This window comes from Amblyomma americanum, chromosome 2 (assembly GCF_052857255.1).
Source record: "Amblyomma americanum isolate KBUSLIRL-KWMA chromosome 2, ASM5285725v1, whole genome shotgun sequence".
NCBI classification, from domain to species: Eukaryota; Metazoa; Arthropoda; class Arachnida; order Ixodida; family Ixodidae; genus Amblyomma; species Amblyomma americanum.
The window spans coordinates 35,179,729-35,198,447 of NC_135498.1; the positions used below are offsets into that span (position 1 = coordinate 35,179,729).

General features: G+C 46.4%; 1 protein-coding gene across 1 annotated transcript; it reads left to right on the forward strand.

Annotated features, from left to right (window-relative positions):
- Positions 1 to 61: 61 nt before the first annotated feature.
- Positions 62 to 18,503, forward strand: rl (Mitogen-activated protein kinase rl). Its single transcript, XM_077653835.1, has 8 exons — positions 62 to 246; positions 2,228 to 2,354; positions 4,014 to 4,069; positions 4,582 to 4,771; positions 5,943 to 6,306; positions 9,360 to 9,469; positions 13,207 to 13,411; positions 15,801 to 18,503. Exons 1-7 carry the CDS (start codon positions 119 to 121, stop codon positions 13,360 to 13,362), a joined length of 1,131 nt encoding a protein of 376 aa, XP_077509961.1. The 5' UTR covers positions 62 to 118; the 3' UTR covers positions 13,363 to 13,411; positions 15,801 to 18,503.
- The last annotated feature ends 216 nt before the right edge of the window (positions 18,504 to 18,719 follow it).

Here is an 18,719-nt window from a genome sequence, read left to right on the forward strand (position 1 = left end):
CGGCCAATCCTCGTGTGACCCAGATCAACGTCACGTCCGGTGTCTCTGACGTCGCCCTATGGAAAGTGCGAACACGCTGGAGGACTGAAGGGAGCTGGTGAGAGCGTTGGTCACGAAAATGGCGACCAACGAGTTGGGTGAATGCGAACCCAAGGCGACGGAAATTGTCAGAGGCCAAGTGTTTGAAGTTGCACCGCGGTATACGAATTTAGCCTACATCGGAGAAGGAGCCTATGGCATGGTCGTGTGAGTAGAAGCCTAATATTACGTCGCGAACTTTAAAATGCTGTTCAAAATTGCACTGGCACGACTGCTTGCACGAGCGCTCTGTATGTTAGGCGTCTGCATGGGGCTCCCACGATAATGCAACAGTTGTCATTCATCAGGATTAAGCCTTTCGCTGCCTCGCGGATGATTTTGATTTGTGCACGACTTTCCGGCCAGCTGCAGCGCCGAACGCGCTGTTGGACAGCCAAGAAACGGACCGATTGTGGAGCACAGACGCCTGTCTGCGGTTCGCGCTAATGCGAGGTGCCCCGCGCGCCGGGCCCGCTGTATGGGATGTTGCAATGATTTTATACGCTCTGCCGAAGCTATCAATAGGCGCTGCGTGCCGTCACTCGCAAGGCGGAATTGACCTTGTGTCGGTAGCACAACACTAATGCGCGGCCATCGGCCGAACTGCAGTTTCTAGGCAATGCGACAAGCCTGTAAATGTCAAAGAGCCTTCGCCTCGAGCTGCGAGTGTTTCCCCCTTTTCGTGCGGTTTGTTCAACTCGAAACGAGCGACAAACGCCTCCGCGGCCGCATTTCGCGGCTGTCTGAGGCCGTGCGGAGGAAACTGTGGCGGATGCACGCGTTTTCTTTTTACCAGCGCTCTTTTCTGCTGCGCTGCTCGTGCTTGTCAGCGGCCCGCGAAGGTCTCGTGTGCCCGGGCATTCGGGGTTCGGGCGCCGGTAGGCGCTGGCTGACATTCATCCAACTTTTATGCCAGCCGTTCAGATTTAGTGAACAACCGGCGCTTTTTATTTCCTCGCCCTCTCATAGCCGGCGAGTGTATGGCAGAGGGTTCTCGAAAGGCCTGGCTGCTCAAAAATTGCTGTTTTCTGCGCGAGGAGCCGTTATCCTAGCCTCGCTGTATACATAATGCGTGTGCGGCCGTGCGTGCCGCATGTCAGTTCGTCTGCGGACGCGCTGCCGCGTCACTTTTCTTGTCTGCTGTGCACCTCTTTGGCGTCCTGCTGGCGTTTTCCTGCGACTCGGCTGCGTTTGTTGCGGTCGGGGCGTTCGGTAGTTCATACTTCGCGACATTGCGCGGTTAGGCGCCGGCTGCGGTGCGGCATGCAAATACTTGATACGCGGCTACATTCCTAACGTGCGGTGGCACCAAACGTGACAGCGGGTGCCTCCGCATGGTTAACGTCCTAGCTTCTCTTTTTTTCTGTGTCGTTCGGGGTAACCTGGGGACACCAACGCGCGTCTGTTTCCGCGATCACCTGGCGTGCGCTTGGCGGTAGGAAAACCACTGCCCGCAGCGAGCATACGTCGCAACGCGAGATTCTTGACACGCCCAGCGGCTTGACATCTGTCCTCGAGTTCCGGACGGCGATTGCGCCGGCGGAGGAACCTCTTTACTCGGTGATAAGGTTCGCGACACTTACCGTATACGTGAGCATTGTGAGAGACAAATCTGCGAACGTGTCAGATTATGTTTGACCCCTTTCGTTCGTAGTTCAGTCTGCTGCTGTGAGATGAACGCTCTTTTCGTGGCTAGAGTCGGTCTGTAGGTTACGTGACTGCGAGGTGTGGTTTGGAGTGTCGTCAGAGCTCTGCACAGCGCTGAAACGGTTTTTGGACACAGGCACGACGATTGTGAATAAACCCACGGAAAATAAAATGCTACTGTGGTGTGGACAGAGCTCCTTCGGTAGCAGTTATCAGATAATACTAGACACACAAAAGAAATGGAGCGTTGCATGCGCAGATATGGGGAAACATTTTAACCAGAGTGGACATTTCAAGAGTGTTGTTCAGGTTCACCAATTTGGGTTACCCAAAGTTGAACGGAAGACACATAATTAGTTGAGTTGTTGCAATTCTGTTCACTTGCTTTTAGTGACAGAATGTCGGCGTTTCATGGCAACTGAACCATGTGAATGAGAATTCTTTCAGATCCAGCACTATTGCCTACTTTGCACTCAATGTGCGTGGTCTCCTTTTTTTGCAGTTCTGCTTTCGACAATGAAACCAACGAAAAGGTAGCCATCAAAAAGATCTCTCCCTTCGAACACCAGACCTATTGCCAAAGGACGTTGAGGGAGATTAAAATATTGACGCGGTTCAAACATGAAAATGTAAGTGAACATGTTTGCTTTACATCACTACCTTATTCTTTCTGGTTTCTGAAAGTACTTGTTTCAGAGCTCATTGGCACAACCTTGGTTTTACTGTTGCATATTCTTTTACTAAAAAAAAAAAAAAAAACTGAATGGCAGCTTCACTAATAGAAGTGTTTTGTGTTCATGCTATGCTGTTTTTGGTCATATGTTTTACTTTTAGTACTTTGATGCATGGCTGTTTGTGTGGACATCTGTAATTGGCATACAGATAACTATAAAGAACTTTCTGATGCATGAGGTCATGCACAACTTTTCAAGATAATTTTGTGTAGAAATTTCTTCGCATGCATTACCTTATATACAACTGCCTTTAGCTTGGCAGTTGCCTGGCCAATTGACCTTTATATTTTTATTGCAGATTCTTGTTTTCTCTTTAGTATATTGAGGTATATTGTGCAGGTTTTTGTATGTCAACAAAATAATCTAAGCCATAGCATTAGATGTCTTGCTTGAACCTGCTGTCTCCTGAAGTCGCACTGTTGCCCTGTGCAAAGAATAGTCCAAAAGCCAGCTTCTGATGCGAACCTGCTCCAGCAAGTTCATTTTCTTCATGGAGTAGTGAAAACTCGGCTTTTCACAGCTAAGGCTCAGTTAGTTTTGCTTATGCCTCCACCATTAAAATGAGACAAAATTCACGTCTTTTTGAAATTTTGCTACTAATACATGCAAGGAAATTGCAACAGAAACTTGTAGCGGCTGGTAAGTCTTGCAACATACTTCATCTGTAGAAGTAGCATCACAGCTGTGCCTAAAGAACATTGAGAGTCTGGCATATTTTTATAATAATCTTTCATCACTTGCTGAGATACCATCACTTCATGGACCTTTTAGCATTTGCATCTAGCTAAAGTTCAGCTGTAGAAGCAGCATCTCTGCCGTGTCTGGAGGACCTTGCAATGACAGCTTATATTAGCACACGCTTCACTAGTTCTGCTGCCTGAACAAGCCTGTAGCCACATTAGGGTTTCATCGCAGAGCCACGCAGATAGCTGACAGAGAAAAATATTTCCTTATTTTTCACCAACATTTTCATGTTAGAAAGTAAAAAGGAGCCAGTAACAGATTGCAGCTATGTCTAATGTTGTCGTATTTAACATTTCGTGTTGAGATTGTAAAGCTCTTTGTGAGGTACCTAACTTGAGAAACTTAAGCAACGCAGAGATCAACCGACGATCTTTTAAAACACAAAATAGTGTAAAATGTTGGATGAGTAAAAAAAGTAAAAGAAAAGCTGGTGAAAGGCCGGGAGGTTTATGCTTGTGGGAGCTGTGGTTTCCGCTTGAATATACCTTTGTAGCATATGGCACCCAAGAGAAATTTGTTTTGCACATGGAAGTTAATATTTTATTGGTAATGGCCATTTCTTGCGGTGATGTTGGGAGGGAACTACATTGTGTGTGATTTCTTGTTACCTTTTGTTGTTTTACAGCATTTGCTTTCTTTTTTTGAGTGGTTGTCATTTTAGTGTCATTCTCCTAGCCTTGTTAACAGTCGTTTGAAAATTCTTGGTAGCTGCTACAAGTTATTTTTGCTTCATGCAGGTTGAGTGTAGCCTTGCACAATCTTTTTCATTCTGTGCTCACCTTCCTAATACATCAATCTTTTTGTTTTCAGATTATAGACATCAGAGACATAATTCGGGCACCAACAATTGAGCAAATGAAGGATGTGTATCCTTTACATTTTTACCTGTTGCCGGTCGTATCTCACTTGGGCATTGTTTTGTTGTAATTTGTGCTTGTAGTTAACATATTTTTCTCAGTAGTGTCAGCAAACTTCAGTCTTGTGGCACTGCTTCAGCAAAATGCAGGTGATAAGCAAAAGCCTACAGTTAAGTCTTCAGCTTATAGAGTGAATAAAGTGGCTTTTCTCTGCTTGCATGGCGGGTGCCAACAAGTATCTTAGCATTTATACTTTGCTCTTCAATGTCCGAGAAATTGGGGTGAACTCTTACTTTCGTCCATATCAATTCATGGTGGTGCACTTGCTTCATTGACTGTCAATATCTGGAAGGTAGCATTAAGGCTAGCCACAGTGACAACAACTTTGACCAAGCTCAGTACTTTGGTCCATGTGCTGTGTCACATTTTTGGTCCCTCTAGCCCCTCCTAGATGCAGTCCTTGCTTGGAAACAGCTGCCATGTTGTTGTCCTTGACCAGAGGCTTGTCGTACTACGTGTAGCTATATCGTGCAGTGCCTGATGGAGACAGACCTGTACAAGCTGCTGAAGACGCAGAAACTGAGCAACGACCACATTTGCTACTTCTTGTACCAGATACTTCGTGGCCTCAAGTACATCCACTCTGCCAATGTGCTGCATCGGGACCTCAAGCCCAGCAACCTCCTCCTCAACACCACCTGCGACCTTAAGGTGCGTGACCATTGAAGTAGCAGGGCATGGCCTGCTTTCTTGGCTAGGATCTTTGCTTGTGTTCGACCGTTTATGTCAAGTGTTACGTGCCCACCTTCAATGTGTTTCTCATGACAGGAATCGCCTCTATACTTGCTTTCACGTGGCAGGGTGCAGACCCAAGAGGGGTGGCAGCACGTTAATTTAGCAAGGCGTTACATGAGTTGGACTCTAGTGAAGCAGGTTTCGACGCAATGTCCTTGCATCTAACATGAAAAGAAGTAGTGTAAGAAGTCTGAAGTTTGCCTTTGATGCTACAGAAGAAGGGATGGAAATGCTTCTGCTTCCTGTTCTGTTTGGTGTGGTCATTCCTTTTGTTATGTGTGGAGAAGCATGTCACATAAAAATGTGCCAGCTTCAATTCTGTGAGTGCCTCATCTGTCTGTTATGTAAATATAGTTCCATCTCTCGCTCACTTTCGTAGCAAAGAGGGACATGCAGGACTGTTGCCTGTCCAACTAAATTTACATCTCATCCTCCGCACTGTTTTAAGACAGGCTGAGATTTGAAATGCCTTTTCAGTTTTGATATGCTTTTGGTAAGTTTTTTGTTTCTTTCGTAGCAGGTGTATTAGCCAAGAAACTGCCAAAAAGTTGCCGTCACTTGACAAGAAACTTTACTTGTCACAGCAAGGGACATGTCTGTTATTGCTGTCTGTTTCGTGGCAGGGTATGGCAGAAGGTGTCAGATTATTTATTGCAATGTTATGTTGCATATATTTGTGCTGCAGGCCATCAACATACAGTTAGGAATCCCAGTGCTGGTATTCTGGTTGTGGCTGCTTTGAGAGATCAGTGCACAGTGTAGACTTCATCTGTCTTGGTTGGTGCGAGTGTATATGCACATTTCGACACTGCTTGCAAAGCATATGTCAACTACAGCTCTTCAGACATATTTTCCCATCCTATTGCTAGCTGCTTAGTGGTTGTGCTGTTTGCCTTTGCAGTTTTAACAGAATTATTGGTTCATTTTAGGCCTTAGGCTGCTGTTACTCTATTATGAGTAATTCGACAGAACAGTGGTGCGGGGTGGGCTTGTGTTTCTACGTGGTGACCTTTGTGGAAGCAGAAGAAAGCAAGCTCCGTGTTCCACTCTTTGAGGGAAGGTGGTCTGTTCACTGATTTGTGCGCAGATCTGTGATTTTGGGCTGGCGCGGGTGGCAGACCCCGAGCACGACCACACTGGTTTCCTGACAGAGTATGTGGCAACGCGCTGGTACCGGGCCCCCGAGATTATGCTCAACTCGAAGGGCTACAGCCAAGCCATCGACGTCTGGTCGGTTGGATGCATCCTGGCCGAAATGGTCTCCAACCGGCCACTTTTCCCGGGCAAGCACTACCTGGACCAGCTCAACCATATCCTCGGTGTCCTGGGCTCACCTGGCCCTGACGACCTCAACTGCATTATCAACGAGAAGGCGCGTTCCTACCTCCAGTCACTTCCCCACAAGGCCAAGATACCCTGGTCCAAGCTCTACCCGGATGCCGACCCCAAAGGTATGCAGCCCTGTCGATATTGTCGTTTCTTGCTTCTTGTTGCCAGCTGCTTTTAGTCATCGCGAGTGCCTCTCTGGTTGTATTGACAATGCTGGGGACCCTTGCCACAGCAGCAGTCTGCACAGGTGCTGGTCTCTCGGTTGTTATTGCAGTGTCCGTCCTCTCCTGCATTTCTCAAAGGAATTCTTGTGCGACACGGTAACTGTGTTTACCTGGGAGCATGAATGTGTTGTAACTGTGAAGTGTACTGCTATGCAGACTTCTGTTGTTCTGTGCTTGCTAGTGCGCCTTTGGCTGTTGGGTTGTAACTGCAGTAGTGCTGTTGGCGGGCTTGTAGTGCAGCGACAAAAATAATGAAGGGATGCATGGAAGGCTGTCTCACCCGGGCCTGCTAACACAGCTCATATAAACTGCACACTTGGGCTAGTAACAAAAATGACACTGATAGTTACAGCCGAAAGCATCAGTGCGACTTCCAGCGTTGATTCTTATTGTGAAATTCTTCGGTCACCAAGCATCTTCTGTGAAGCTTCATTTAATCAAGGCTTCGATGAAGATGAACAGTGGATAAAAATTGCTTGGGTACCATGCGCTAACACTTGCAAATAATTTGCCTTCTTCATCATTCCCAGCTTTTGATAGCACTGTCTCTAAACTTTTCTCTTTGTACTTGCGTTGTTGCAGTAGGTGTGTTAAAGTTGCAAGGTCTTTAACTCCTTCGTTACCATGGGAAAAAAGGACTGTTTTTCGTAGGTCTCAGATAAACATTTTTCCTAGAAAACATGTGATAGGTAAAAGTGTACAAAATGCATAACAGTGACAGAAATTGAATGCGCTTTCTAATAAAATTTACTTCAATGCAAATACTTGTTTTAAATATTATGAAAGAAATAGAAAACAAAAAATATTGTATTTACATGACAGTAACTCTCCAAAATAATTTATGAAAAAAATCTAGAAGTTACAAAATGATTCAAATCCTTTTTATTACTTGGCACTAAGATGTAAAAGTTATAACTCAAATACTTTTTGTGCTATAAATTTTTTCTTTACGCTCTTTGAAAAGGCTGATTACAATGTGTCCTTGATATGACAAAAAAAAAGGTAGTATTATGCTATGTGCCAAAATAAAGATTGATAAGCGTGCTTTCTAAAATTTAAAAATGCATATTGTAACTAATACTTCAGGAAAAATTGAGAAAAATTATACAAACTCAAGTGTTATACAAATATCTCTAACAGACCAAAGTTCCGGGCTCTGTTTGCGTCTTTCCAGCATCTGAACCAAAATTCCATCGTCAGAAAGCCTGATACTGGATGCGTCGAAAATATCTGTTGCCGATGCAGTAGAATTGCGTGCAGCGGGGTTTTTTCGAATGCGCAGAGTCCCCGCGCTTGACGCCATGCTTGGGGCGGCATATGCCGTAACCTCCGCTTCAAGGGCATTTAAAAAATTCGCACCTTGTGGGGAAATTGCAATCTACACAAAAAATGAAACTGATATATTCTGAACATCGAACCAGATAGCACCGCATCACCTTAAAGACTTCATAGCAGTGCTCCGTTCGCACAAGAGTACCGTAAACCGAAAGCGGAACTAACAGGACTACATTCTGAGCTTTGTTTTCGCAGTTTTGAGCGTCTGAACCAAAATTTGACAATGCAATATCGTCGTCAGATGCCCTGCTACACAATGCATCGAAACAGGACATGACGATGGGCATGACAGGAGGGATGAACACAGAAGAGAAGATGCAGGCTTGCCGTCACGATGAAAGAGATTAGCAGATGATGATCAGATGAGCGCTGGTCCTGGAAGCTTCCGGGCCACAGATCACCTTGAGCGGACGGCCGAGGTCCATGGACGCACCAAACGGTATGGCAGGGGGATGGCTGTGTGCTCACGTGTCGCGGATCTGTCGGGTCTGGTCAGGATCAATTCGTCATGTCTTGTGGTCAGGACGGGGCTGGGACGAACGGCGAGGTCGGTTGTAGTCAGGCAGGCTGGTGCACAGCCGGGCGGTGCGGACCAGGAACACAAGACCGACGCAGCGCGCCGCACACCCAGGACCAGCATGGCTATGATTACCCAGCACCTCCACCAAATATTACGGGGTTAGTTCAGGAGCAGGAACGATAGCTCAGCAGCAGGAACACAGAAGACACACCAGAAATTAGCACTATCACTAGATGCTGCAGCGTCTTTGTCGTCGTCGACTGCCCAGCGACAGAACAACGTCCTCTTTGCTTCGCGACTGTGTACTATAACAATATCTGTTGCCAATGCAGTAGCATCGCGTGCAGCGGGGTTTTTGCGAGCACGCACCGTCACCGTGCTGGGAGCGCCCTACGCCATGCCCTCCGTTTCAAGGACTTTTCAAAAATTCGCTCCTCATGGGGAAATTGCAGTCTACACAGAAAGCGAAACTGTAGTTTCTGAAGAACAAACTAAATGGCGCAGCATCACAGTAGCGGCTCCATAGGAGCGCTCTGGATTGCACAGACGGATGGGGAACAAGAAAATAAACAGGCCAACGCCAACGTTCCGGGCTCTGGTTGTGCAGTTTTAGCGTCGGAAACAAAACCTGACGATGCAATATCATCGTTGAAGTCTCTGCTACTCGATGCATCAAAAATATATGGTGCAGACGCAGCAGGATTGCGTGCAACGGGGCTGTTTCGAGCACACGCCGTTCCCGACGTTGACACCTTGCTAAGAGTGTTCAGCGCCACACCCTCAACTTCAAGCGCATTTCAAAAATTACCGCCTTGCGGCAGAAATACAGGTTACGCAGGAAATGAATGTTCAATGTGTGAACAACGAACCAGATGACTCAGCAAGTCAGTAGCAGCCCTGGTTGCGCTCTCGTAACGGTTTGAATTTTTTGGTCACCGGTGATCAAAGCCTAGTGGTGCGTTAACGAAAGAGTTTACTACATGAGTGAACTTTGTCGCTTTGAGACCTAGTGCTACTGTAAGTAAGTGAAGTCTTGCAAAGCATTTCTTGATGTGTTCAAGCCATTGCTCTGAACCACTCTTTTCTTTCAATGCAGCCTTGGACCTTTTGGACAAGATGCTGACATTCAACCCCCATCGGAGAATAAATGTCGAGGAGGCCCTTGCGCACCCTTACCTGGAGCAGTATTATGACCCGGGAGATGAGGTGAGCTACCCTGTATAAGTACCCTTGTCTGTGGAGAATTATCTGGAGAAACAATTGTGTGGTTCTATGGTGCTGCAGTCGTGCTGCAAAGCTTCTCTTGGGCTGTGAGCTGAAATCCTAGGTTCAAAATGGCCAGCTTTCTGCGCCAGACGGTGCTTATTCAAAATACCTTCAGTGGGTCTTAGAGCGCTAGGTGCTAGTGAAAAGTTTTGAAGGAATAGACATGCAAGCTTTTTTGGGGAAAAAATCTTGGAAAATACAATGTGGCTTCTTGTAAAAGTAACTGTGGGATTAAGATAGCAAATGATAGATGACACTGTAGGTGGAAACAAGTACGGTGGAAGTGAAAGTAAGAAAAAAAAGTCAAGAAATGGGAAGAGCATCAAAATCTGGTCAAAACAATCAAATCTTAATTCCGAAATAGAAAGAAAAGGTTCATAATAAAATTAAAAATATACTTGATCAAAAATGCATGGCAAATTTCAGGCTCGAACTTAAATGCCAGGTCAAATTTGAATCAAATAGCGTCAGATATTGGAAAATCCAATTTGAGTACTGGAAATCGCACATGGTGCACCAAACACCGGGGTTGATCCTCCTTACTTGACTAGAGAAGTGAGTGTAGAGCATGATAACACACACAAAGCCATGAGTCAGGAGTCATATATGAGCAAATGCTTGAAGGACAACTTTGGGGATCTTTATGATATTCACGTGTTCTGAGTAAACTTTTGTTGCAGGTTTTCCACTCAATCCTAATTCTTTCCACCAAGTTTGGAAGCTGTATGGCAATTCATTCCGGCTCAAACTGATTTAAGGTTTTTCCGTTTTTAATGGCCTCAGTCCAGGTAACTTATGTGGGCAACATTGCTTTCGAGGTCATAAAGGTTAGTTGCATGTTATTGCCCGCCTGTGTGAACGCCGAATTTTGAGGCTTGTATTGAGCCGTGTGAGGCATTTTATGAACAGCATCATCATTCACAGTTGCTATTTCAGCAATTCAAGGCTCATATGAGGGTTTTTATAATCATGTCTGTGACATCATCGCTGCATCAACCGGAGCATTGTCTCTGGCCACGAACCAGTTCTGATTTGCTTTTTTTGGCGCTTTAAATATAGTTCCGCTTGGTATATTGAAAAACCGTTTCTAGTGCCAGAGACAGGGGAGGCCAAGGAATGTGATGCGATCATGAGCTCTAAATGTTGGAAGGATCACTGGAGTTGCCCTCTAAGACCTTGCCAATGACCTTGCTTATTTGGTCTTGGCTTCTTAAACACTCCGAGAGGTATATGAAGTCAAGCGCTTCAACATATGTACAAAGGATGCAGCACTGATTTTATGTTAAAGAAATCAGTATGATAATCTCTTATGCAGCTTACCGTATTTACTCGAACGTAACGCGAGTTTTTTTACCGAAAGTAGAAAGGAAGTGTCACCCCCCGCGTTACAATCGAATACTAGGTTTAAAAACGTTATGAAGAGCACCAAACACACACACTATTAAAATCATTTCATGTGTCAAACGTTTGCGTTGATCATACTGGTCATTCGAAATCACGCACTCCAACTCGCCAGTCAACCGGTAGGCGAACCACAGGTCACAACTACTAGGACAAAGCGTCAACCTAATCGCAAGCGCAAAAAAAGAAGAGACGACGTCAGTGAGAACAAGCCGACAAGAGTCGACGTCAGCTAGTCACTGGCGCGATGAGAGGGCGCTACCTCTTGACGAATGCTCGCAAGCTGTAGTGAGGTTGTGTGGCCTCCGTGACAGCAAAATGAAACAGCCATCTCGGAGGCACCGAGCGCTCGCAATCGCCGCCAAGACGCCAGCAAAGGAGCGAGCGATCCCACCGCCATCTGTCTGTTAATCCTTGCAACTGATGCAAAAACGTGTCCACATGACTATCAGGCAGCAGGGCATGGAGCAGCGCGCTTTGTTCGCTCTTTCTCGTGTTTGGTGCCAGTGCGTGTAGTTGTGCGTTCCGTGCTTTGAGTTTGAGGCCTATCCCCATCAAACAGTCGAGTTGTCCTCAAGCGGAATGGTGTGCTCACGTGCTCAGTATACAGCTGGCTTCAAGCGCAACGCTATTCTGCTTGCTGAGAAACTGGGAAATTCAGCGGCTGCAAGACGTCTGGACGTCAACGAATCGACGATCAGGGGATGGAGGAAACATAGCGAGGAATTGTTTAACTGCAACAGCCTGTGAAAAGGCTTTCGGGGGCCCAAGAAAGGCCGCTTCCCGGAGTTGGAGCGTTGCCTTGCAGAGTTCATTAGCGAGCAACGTTCCCGACTACTTGGAGTAAGCATTGAAATGCTTCAGTGCAAAGCGCAGGAGCTTGCGCGGGACACGGGTTTGACCCAAAACCAGTTTAAGGCATCACGAGGCTGGGTGCAGAAGTTTATGCGAAGGGCTGGGTTCTCTCTTCGATGCACGACTTATATTTGCCAGAAGCTGCCCGGGGACTTCGAATCAAAACTTCGAAAATTCCAGCGCTACGTCATCGATCTTCGTCACTCTACCAACATGCCACTTGGACATATCGGCAATGCCGACCAGACCCCCGTGTACCTGGACGTGCCTATGTCCAGAACAGTGCACAAGTCTGGTGAGCATGAAGTTCGCCTTCGAAGCACAAGCAACGAAAAAAATCGGATTACCGTTATGCTGGCATGTTTGGCTGACGGCCGCAAGCTCCCTCCGTTCATCATTTTTCGCCGAAGATGATCCCGAAGGAAACTTTCTCGAAAGACGTTATCGTGCGCTGCCACGAAAAAAGTTGGATGGACTCGAATCTTGTCATAGATTGGATTCAAAGCGTGTGGGACTGAAAACCAGGCGCATTGCTGCATCCGGAAGCAATATTGGTTCTGGACTCTTTCCGAGGTCACCTGACACCCGGCGTCAAACAAAAGCTACAGCGCGACCGAATGCATCTCGTTGTTATACCGGGTGGCATGACCTCCATTCAGCCTCTGGACGTTTGCATGAACAAGCCCTTCGAGGATCGCTTGCGACAATTATACTGGGAGTGTATTGAAAGCGGATCAACAACACCTGCAGGTAGGCTGAAAGGCCCAAGCGCGTCTACCGTTTCCCCACTGGGTTTCAGCAGCCTGGTACGGGCTGCCTCATGATTTGGGCTACCGCGCATTTAAGAAATGCTCAATTTCAAATGCTCTAGACGGAAGCGAGGACGACCTGCTGTGGGAGGCAGCTAGTGACAAAGAAGAGTCAAGCTGTGATGATGACAGTGACGGCGACAACTGCCGTGAGGATGAGGGTGTAGAGGAATGCCTGTTTGGTCTGTATTTCAATAAGGTTGTCTTTGACCCTCAGAACTGTGCGATGTCGGTTCCTCGCGTCACATTCAGGTTCTTTCGGTTTTTCTGTCGCACGCCAGAAGTCTACTCTCGCGTTACATTCGAGTAAATACGGTATTTGCACTGCTGAGCAACTTCTTTTGACGGAAATGAATTCTCAGCCAGCATGAAGACACCATATGGAGACATTAAGACATTGCTCAGTATATTGACTTCGGGATTCAGTGTCAGAATCTTTCTGGCTTGCTAAATCATTAGAAAGCGCACAAGGGCATGCACAATTTCAGAATTTGACACCCATTTTGCAAGCTTGGCAACGGTTGGCATTTTTTTCCTCTGGAGGGATGTTGTTTTTTGCTGCTGTGTGTACAACTTCTCACTTGCCACTGTGGGTGCGCGCCTACCTTGCAGCCAGTGGCAGATGAGCCCTTCAAGTTTGAAACGGAGCTTGACGACCTGCCCAAGGAGCAGCTGAAGGTGCTGGTCTTCGAGGAGACCCAGCTGTTTCAAGCACGCTTTGCCAACAGGCTGCCCCAGCAGGCTGCCGCTGCGGCCTCCTCCTCCTGAGCGGATGCTGCCGCTGCCTCTTTCTTGGTTGTTCGTGTGTCCATCTCGGGTAAGCGATGCTACTCGCCTCACTTTCTTTGTCTCTCCGCAGTAACGCCTGTGGGTGGTCACTCCTAATCCTTTTTGGTGTTCGTTTGTGACTGAACAACTTGGTTGGAAGACTAAGATTGCGCCAGTGGGACAGCTGGTGACAAGAGGCACAGAAGCAAGTTACTTGCAAGGAGGCCAATAATTGTATGCACTTGAGAGCAAGGGAGTGCTGGTGTGAATGAGAGGCTCTTGTCAGAAGTAGCCGTGGGAGGCACACCTTCTGGCACATTGCATCATTAGCCAGACGGGCATGCTTGAAAGTTGTGCATTAGAAAGGAGCGATGCCACAGTTGTTTTTGCTCTTAAGAGTAATTGGCAAACAGGTTGATAGTACACAATGGTAGGCATGCTGCTAGAGGCGGTTTTCAGATGGGGAGGGTGTAGCAGTTTTGGCTACATGAGTGAAAAAGCTAGTCATGTCCCTTCTGCAGTCCCTTGCGCTGTCTGAAGACAGACAACAGTGCAGGTTGTGAAACTAATTCTTGATGAGCATGTAGTGCTCGACTTGAGCCCTGCAATCGGCCCACACTGCTATCACATTTCAACAAAATTGGTGCAGTGGTTTAGGCAGAAATTTTTCTTTAGGTGTGCACGAGCCTTTCATTTGAGATTGCCACACAGAAGTGCTGAAAAACTAGGAAGCAACAGAGGCACAATCACATAAATGTTGCTGTGGTGAGAAAATGTGCCATTGATTGCAAAGTTGCACTTTTTATACCTGTGCCCACACACAAAGTGAAAAAAAAAAAAAGCATGCAAGGCTTTGCTGGCATCCATTACTTCAACGAATTACAATGCCATGTAATGATACTCAGTCTCTTTTTCTGACAAAATGACAAAGGTGCTCCGGCAAATGAATTTCTGTAGTGCATTGCATATTTTTAAGATGGCTTAGCTGTGTGTTGTGTCGTCGTCGAAATTAAGGTAACTTCTACATCATCAAATACACAAACGATGTCAATGTTTGATGCTTAAAAAATGCAAACGACGCCATTTTATAAATATGCAATGTAGGAAAGCCAACTCGGTGAGCTTTGAAGCTGGATTTTTGACCGTTGATGATTCAAACTGCATTGCGGTTTAAGAAAATTTGAAAACCTAAAACTTGAAAACTTAATATACCGCATTATGGATGCAAGTGTCATCCATCAGTACTATGTGACACTACATTTCTAGCGAGCCGCCGCGGTGGCTGAGTGGTTATGGCGCTCGGCTGCCGGCCCGAAAGACGCGGGTTCGATCCCGGCCGCAGCGGTTGAATTTCGATGGAGGCGAAATTCTAGAGGCCCGTGTGCTGTGCGATGTCAGTGCACATAAAAGAACCCCAGGTGGTCGAAATTTCCGGAGCCCTTCACTACGGCGTCCCTCATAGCCTGAGTCGCTTTGGAACGTTAAATCCCCATAAAAAAAAAAAAAATTTTAGCTGACTTTGCTAATCTACTGGAAAATACCGTTCTTCATAATACAAGACACTATGAATACTGGTATGTACCTTGTCCATGCACAAATTACGGACACTAAGATATGTATTACCGTCGTTCCTGAACAGATACTTGCACTAATCTATCCATTCTCTCCGTTTCATATAAAAGTATCAGAAATATGCTCCTACAAAACAATGAATAGTATCCAATCTTAAAATATACTAAGTATCCATGTGATATGATGATTAATCTGCTATCTTTTGCCTGTGTGTAACAGTACAGAGACTATGCTAATGGTCTAATATAAGATATTGTACATATTTTTTATTTCATGTATTTCTTGTTTTTTTATTATCTGCCATGCCGTGTCTAATCGCTACAGGAGATTGGAGCTTTGTCAAGCCACATGCGCGGCTTTTTTTCCTTTTTCCTCAGCCATTGTACATGACTGAAATAAACGGAACTGAACTGAACTGTTGATGTTGACGGCCTTCAATTTTGTGATAAAATTTGGCTCCTTAAAATCTAAAATAAAAAGTTGGTTAGGTATTCTTAGTTAATTAGTCATCCAATTATTGCGCTCTGTCACATACGTTATGTGTCCACCTTGATGTATAATCCACCTTGGCGACAACAGCCTCTTGTCTAATAATGGCAAGGAAATGGTGTGGCTTGCGGGGAGCTTTAGCATGGAGCAGCATGGCTTCCATGTTGTAGCAAGTCTGGCATGTGAAGGTGTGCCGAAGACTGCTTGTGTTGATGTTTACGAAATTTGGGTAAGCCAGCTTGAATGATGGGACGGTGTAGAGAGGCAGACAGGACACGTTGCTGCGCACTATACTATTTATGAATAGGTAGATTTCACTGCAGTAAATGGCCAGTTCCTCCAGTGGAGTCACTGCTGCACTGGTATGGTCCCCGCAGAGTTCCAGTGCCACTCCTGGGTGACGGCACCACGCGCCTCCCCGAGCACCTTGCAAGGCCCCCCTGTGGCGGAGGTTGTCCTCGCTCAGCCTCCTCACAGCTGCCGAGGAGCAGCTGTTGCTGGCCATTGCTGCTGTTGGCCTGCTGACGAAGCTTCTATTCTCGGTGGGCGCGTGTGTGCGCATTGTGAGACGACGAAGTTCCCCCCCACTGTTACCCCCTCCAGTTCAGTTTGGCTCGCCTCCGTGTGGTCTGGTGGCTGTGTGAGCAGTCTGTCCTTGCCCCCCCTTCTGTTCCTCTGAGTGGCCTTCCAGTTATAGCTGTTTTTTTTTCTTCACCCTCTCATCCTCTCCCTTCCCTGAGCCAGCCCCTTTTTCGGGAGGAGAGTTCTCGAAAGGCAAGATTTCTCGCTGCTCCTTAAAGATGCCCCAGCATCAGCGCTCAACTCTTCCTTTAGGCTGATGTCAGCAGTCCAGTTTATCAAAAATGTAACGTGCACAGAGGAGAAAGAAAGCTGGCATGGTGCAGGAAACTCGTGTGTGTTCATTAGGAAGAAGACAGGTTTTACACAATGCCACTTTGTAGCTTGGAATCGGGGGCTGTGGCGGCTCCCGCTGGGCGGTTCTTCCGCACAGAGCCATGTCAGAGAGTATGCTGCAATGTGAGGGTAAAACTCTTCCTCCTCAGATATCGCCTCCCTTCTCATCCCCCTTCTGCCGGTTCCATTTCTCAAAGGCTGTGGTTGCTGCTTTTGAGGAGGCTGGTCAGGCATCCTGTCTTGTCGATAACTGGCTCATTTTGGCCTGGTATTTAAAAGAAGCCGTGGCTGCCGCTGCTCTTCTGAGTGTTCCTTGGTGCCGCTGCTGCGCCTCGCTGTGTTCCTTACAGCTGCTGCTGCCGGCGTCTCATGATGGGCAGGCGAGGGCAGCGGTGGAGTTTCTGCGTCAGCGCTGTTTCTCGTTGTGGTTGTCTTCTTCTTGCATCTGCTTTTGTGCGTGGTGCCCCCCTGTCTCTTTGCTGGGGCTTTAGGTGTCTTCCGTTCTCAAGGGGAAAAAAAAAAAAATCTGTCATGCATGTGTTTGTATGCGTATGCGTCTCTTTGGCTCACCTTGTTCTTCTGATCATTGTCTTGTGTGTTGCTGGCCGCTTTAATCTCTTTTTTTGTTGTCACCTGTGTTGTGCTTTTAGGCTGTAACTGAGTGTGATTTGTATTCTTTTTTTTTTCCCTCTCTTCTCTTCGACGTATGAGCTGCTTGGTCGTGCAAGCTGTTGCGCCGACTTGTCTTGGAGAGCAGCGAGTATTTAACGACAAATGCTTGGGGCGATGGAGGGAGATGGAAGCTTCTTTTCTTCTCTCCAAACAACCCGAGTGTGTGTAATATATTTGTGCTAGCCCGCTTTGTGTAAGGCAAGGCGGTGACGAGGCATGTCTGTTCCAGTTTCTCAACACAAGTTTGTGTTAAAAAAAAAAAAGCGCGAAAGGGCAGGAACTGAAACGAAGAGTGCTGGCAGCGAATGTCTAGTCTCGAGGCACTAGCTGAAGCAGCGTGTTCACAGATGTGGAGCTCTGCGCTTCCACAGGAAGGAAAGCCTCCTTATTTTTCTATTTCTTTTTCCCCTTCAATTTAGGCACAGACTCCCCCCTGCCCAAAGGAGTTTATAGAAAGGAGCAGCGAACTTAGCTACAGGTGATTTCAAGGCCTGGGGCTGTTTGTTGCAGTTTTCTTTCGTCGCAGGCCGTGGAAAAGCATCAGGCGAGAGGCTGCCGCAGGCTTTTTTCATCTATAAGCGTTCGGTGGTGACAATGCCCAAACGAAGTTTCTGCACCACTGGCCTTCGTGCAGGGAGGAATAAGTGTTGGAAATGACTCTCCTGCAAAGTGGCTCTGTAATATGAAAATGAGAAATCGGATGGCACATTCGCACTTCGTTAGCTTCGGCGAGCTAGTAGGTAGCAAGCAGGGCTCGAGAACTCAGTGGCACTTTACGCTGAAAGGTGGAAGATCGATCGCACTTACGATAAACTCAAAAGTTTGTTGCTTTTTCGTTTGTTTTGTTTGGTGGTGTGATATGCTGAGGAAGGCAGAGTGCGCTGGTCGCGCCTTTCTTTTCCTTTTTTGTTGCTTCCACTGTTTCTAATCTTGATTTCAGGTAGAAAAAAAAAAAAGCAGTGAGAGACAGAGTTGTGACATGGTGCAGCCTGATGAACAGAATAGCTTTTTAAAGCAAGTTCTGCTGTACATTTGTTCTAGGTGTGTTGTGGTAGTTCGTTTCTTTGCATTGATGTTGCATTGTTTCCATCACCCCCACCCCGGCTCTCCTTGGAAGTGCTGCAGACTTTTTGAACATATGCACCTTTCTGTACAGCACACAACTCATCATCTTTTGTGTTTCAAGGAGGATAGAAGGAAGTTGTGTGGGATGCAATCAAGGAAGCTGCACACATTGTTTCAGGGAATTTTTGCAAGCTTTATATTCTTTTCTTGTTCCTTTTATCTGCCCCCCTTTTCTTCTGCCTTGTCTTTTGTGTCTGTACAAATGCTAATTGTGTGAAGAACTTTAACAATGGGATGCAAGGAGGGAAATGAGAACTTCGAAATAAAAATATCATGTAAATGCAGACGAACAGAATACTATATTTATTGATTTCTTTTTAGATCCTGCTGTTGTAGATTTTTGAATAAATACTTCATTTCCTTCCTGACGATTTGGTGCTGTTGCATTTCTTAACACTCAAAGATCATTCATATATTCGCGAGTAGGTAGATGTTGCAGTGCATTGAGTACCAAGAACAAGCTAATAGAGGTACTGTTACGATCTGTTCTGTGTAAAAATTATAGGTGACAGCATACTTCATGGATATTGTAGCGATAGCTACATTACGGTAGCATTTCGAGCCTTCAGCGTGGCGGCGGCACG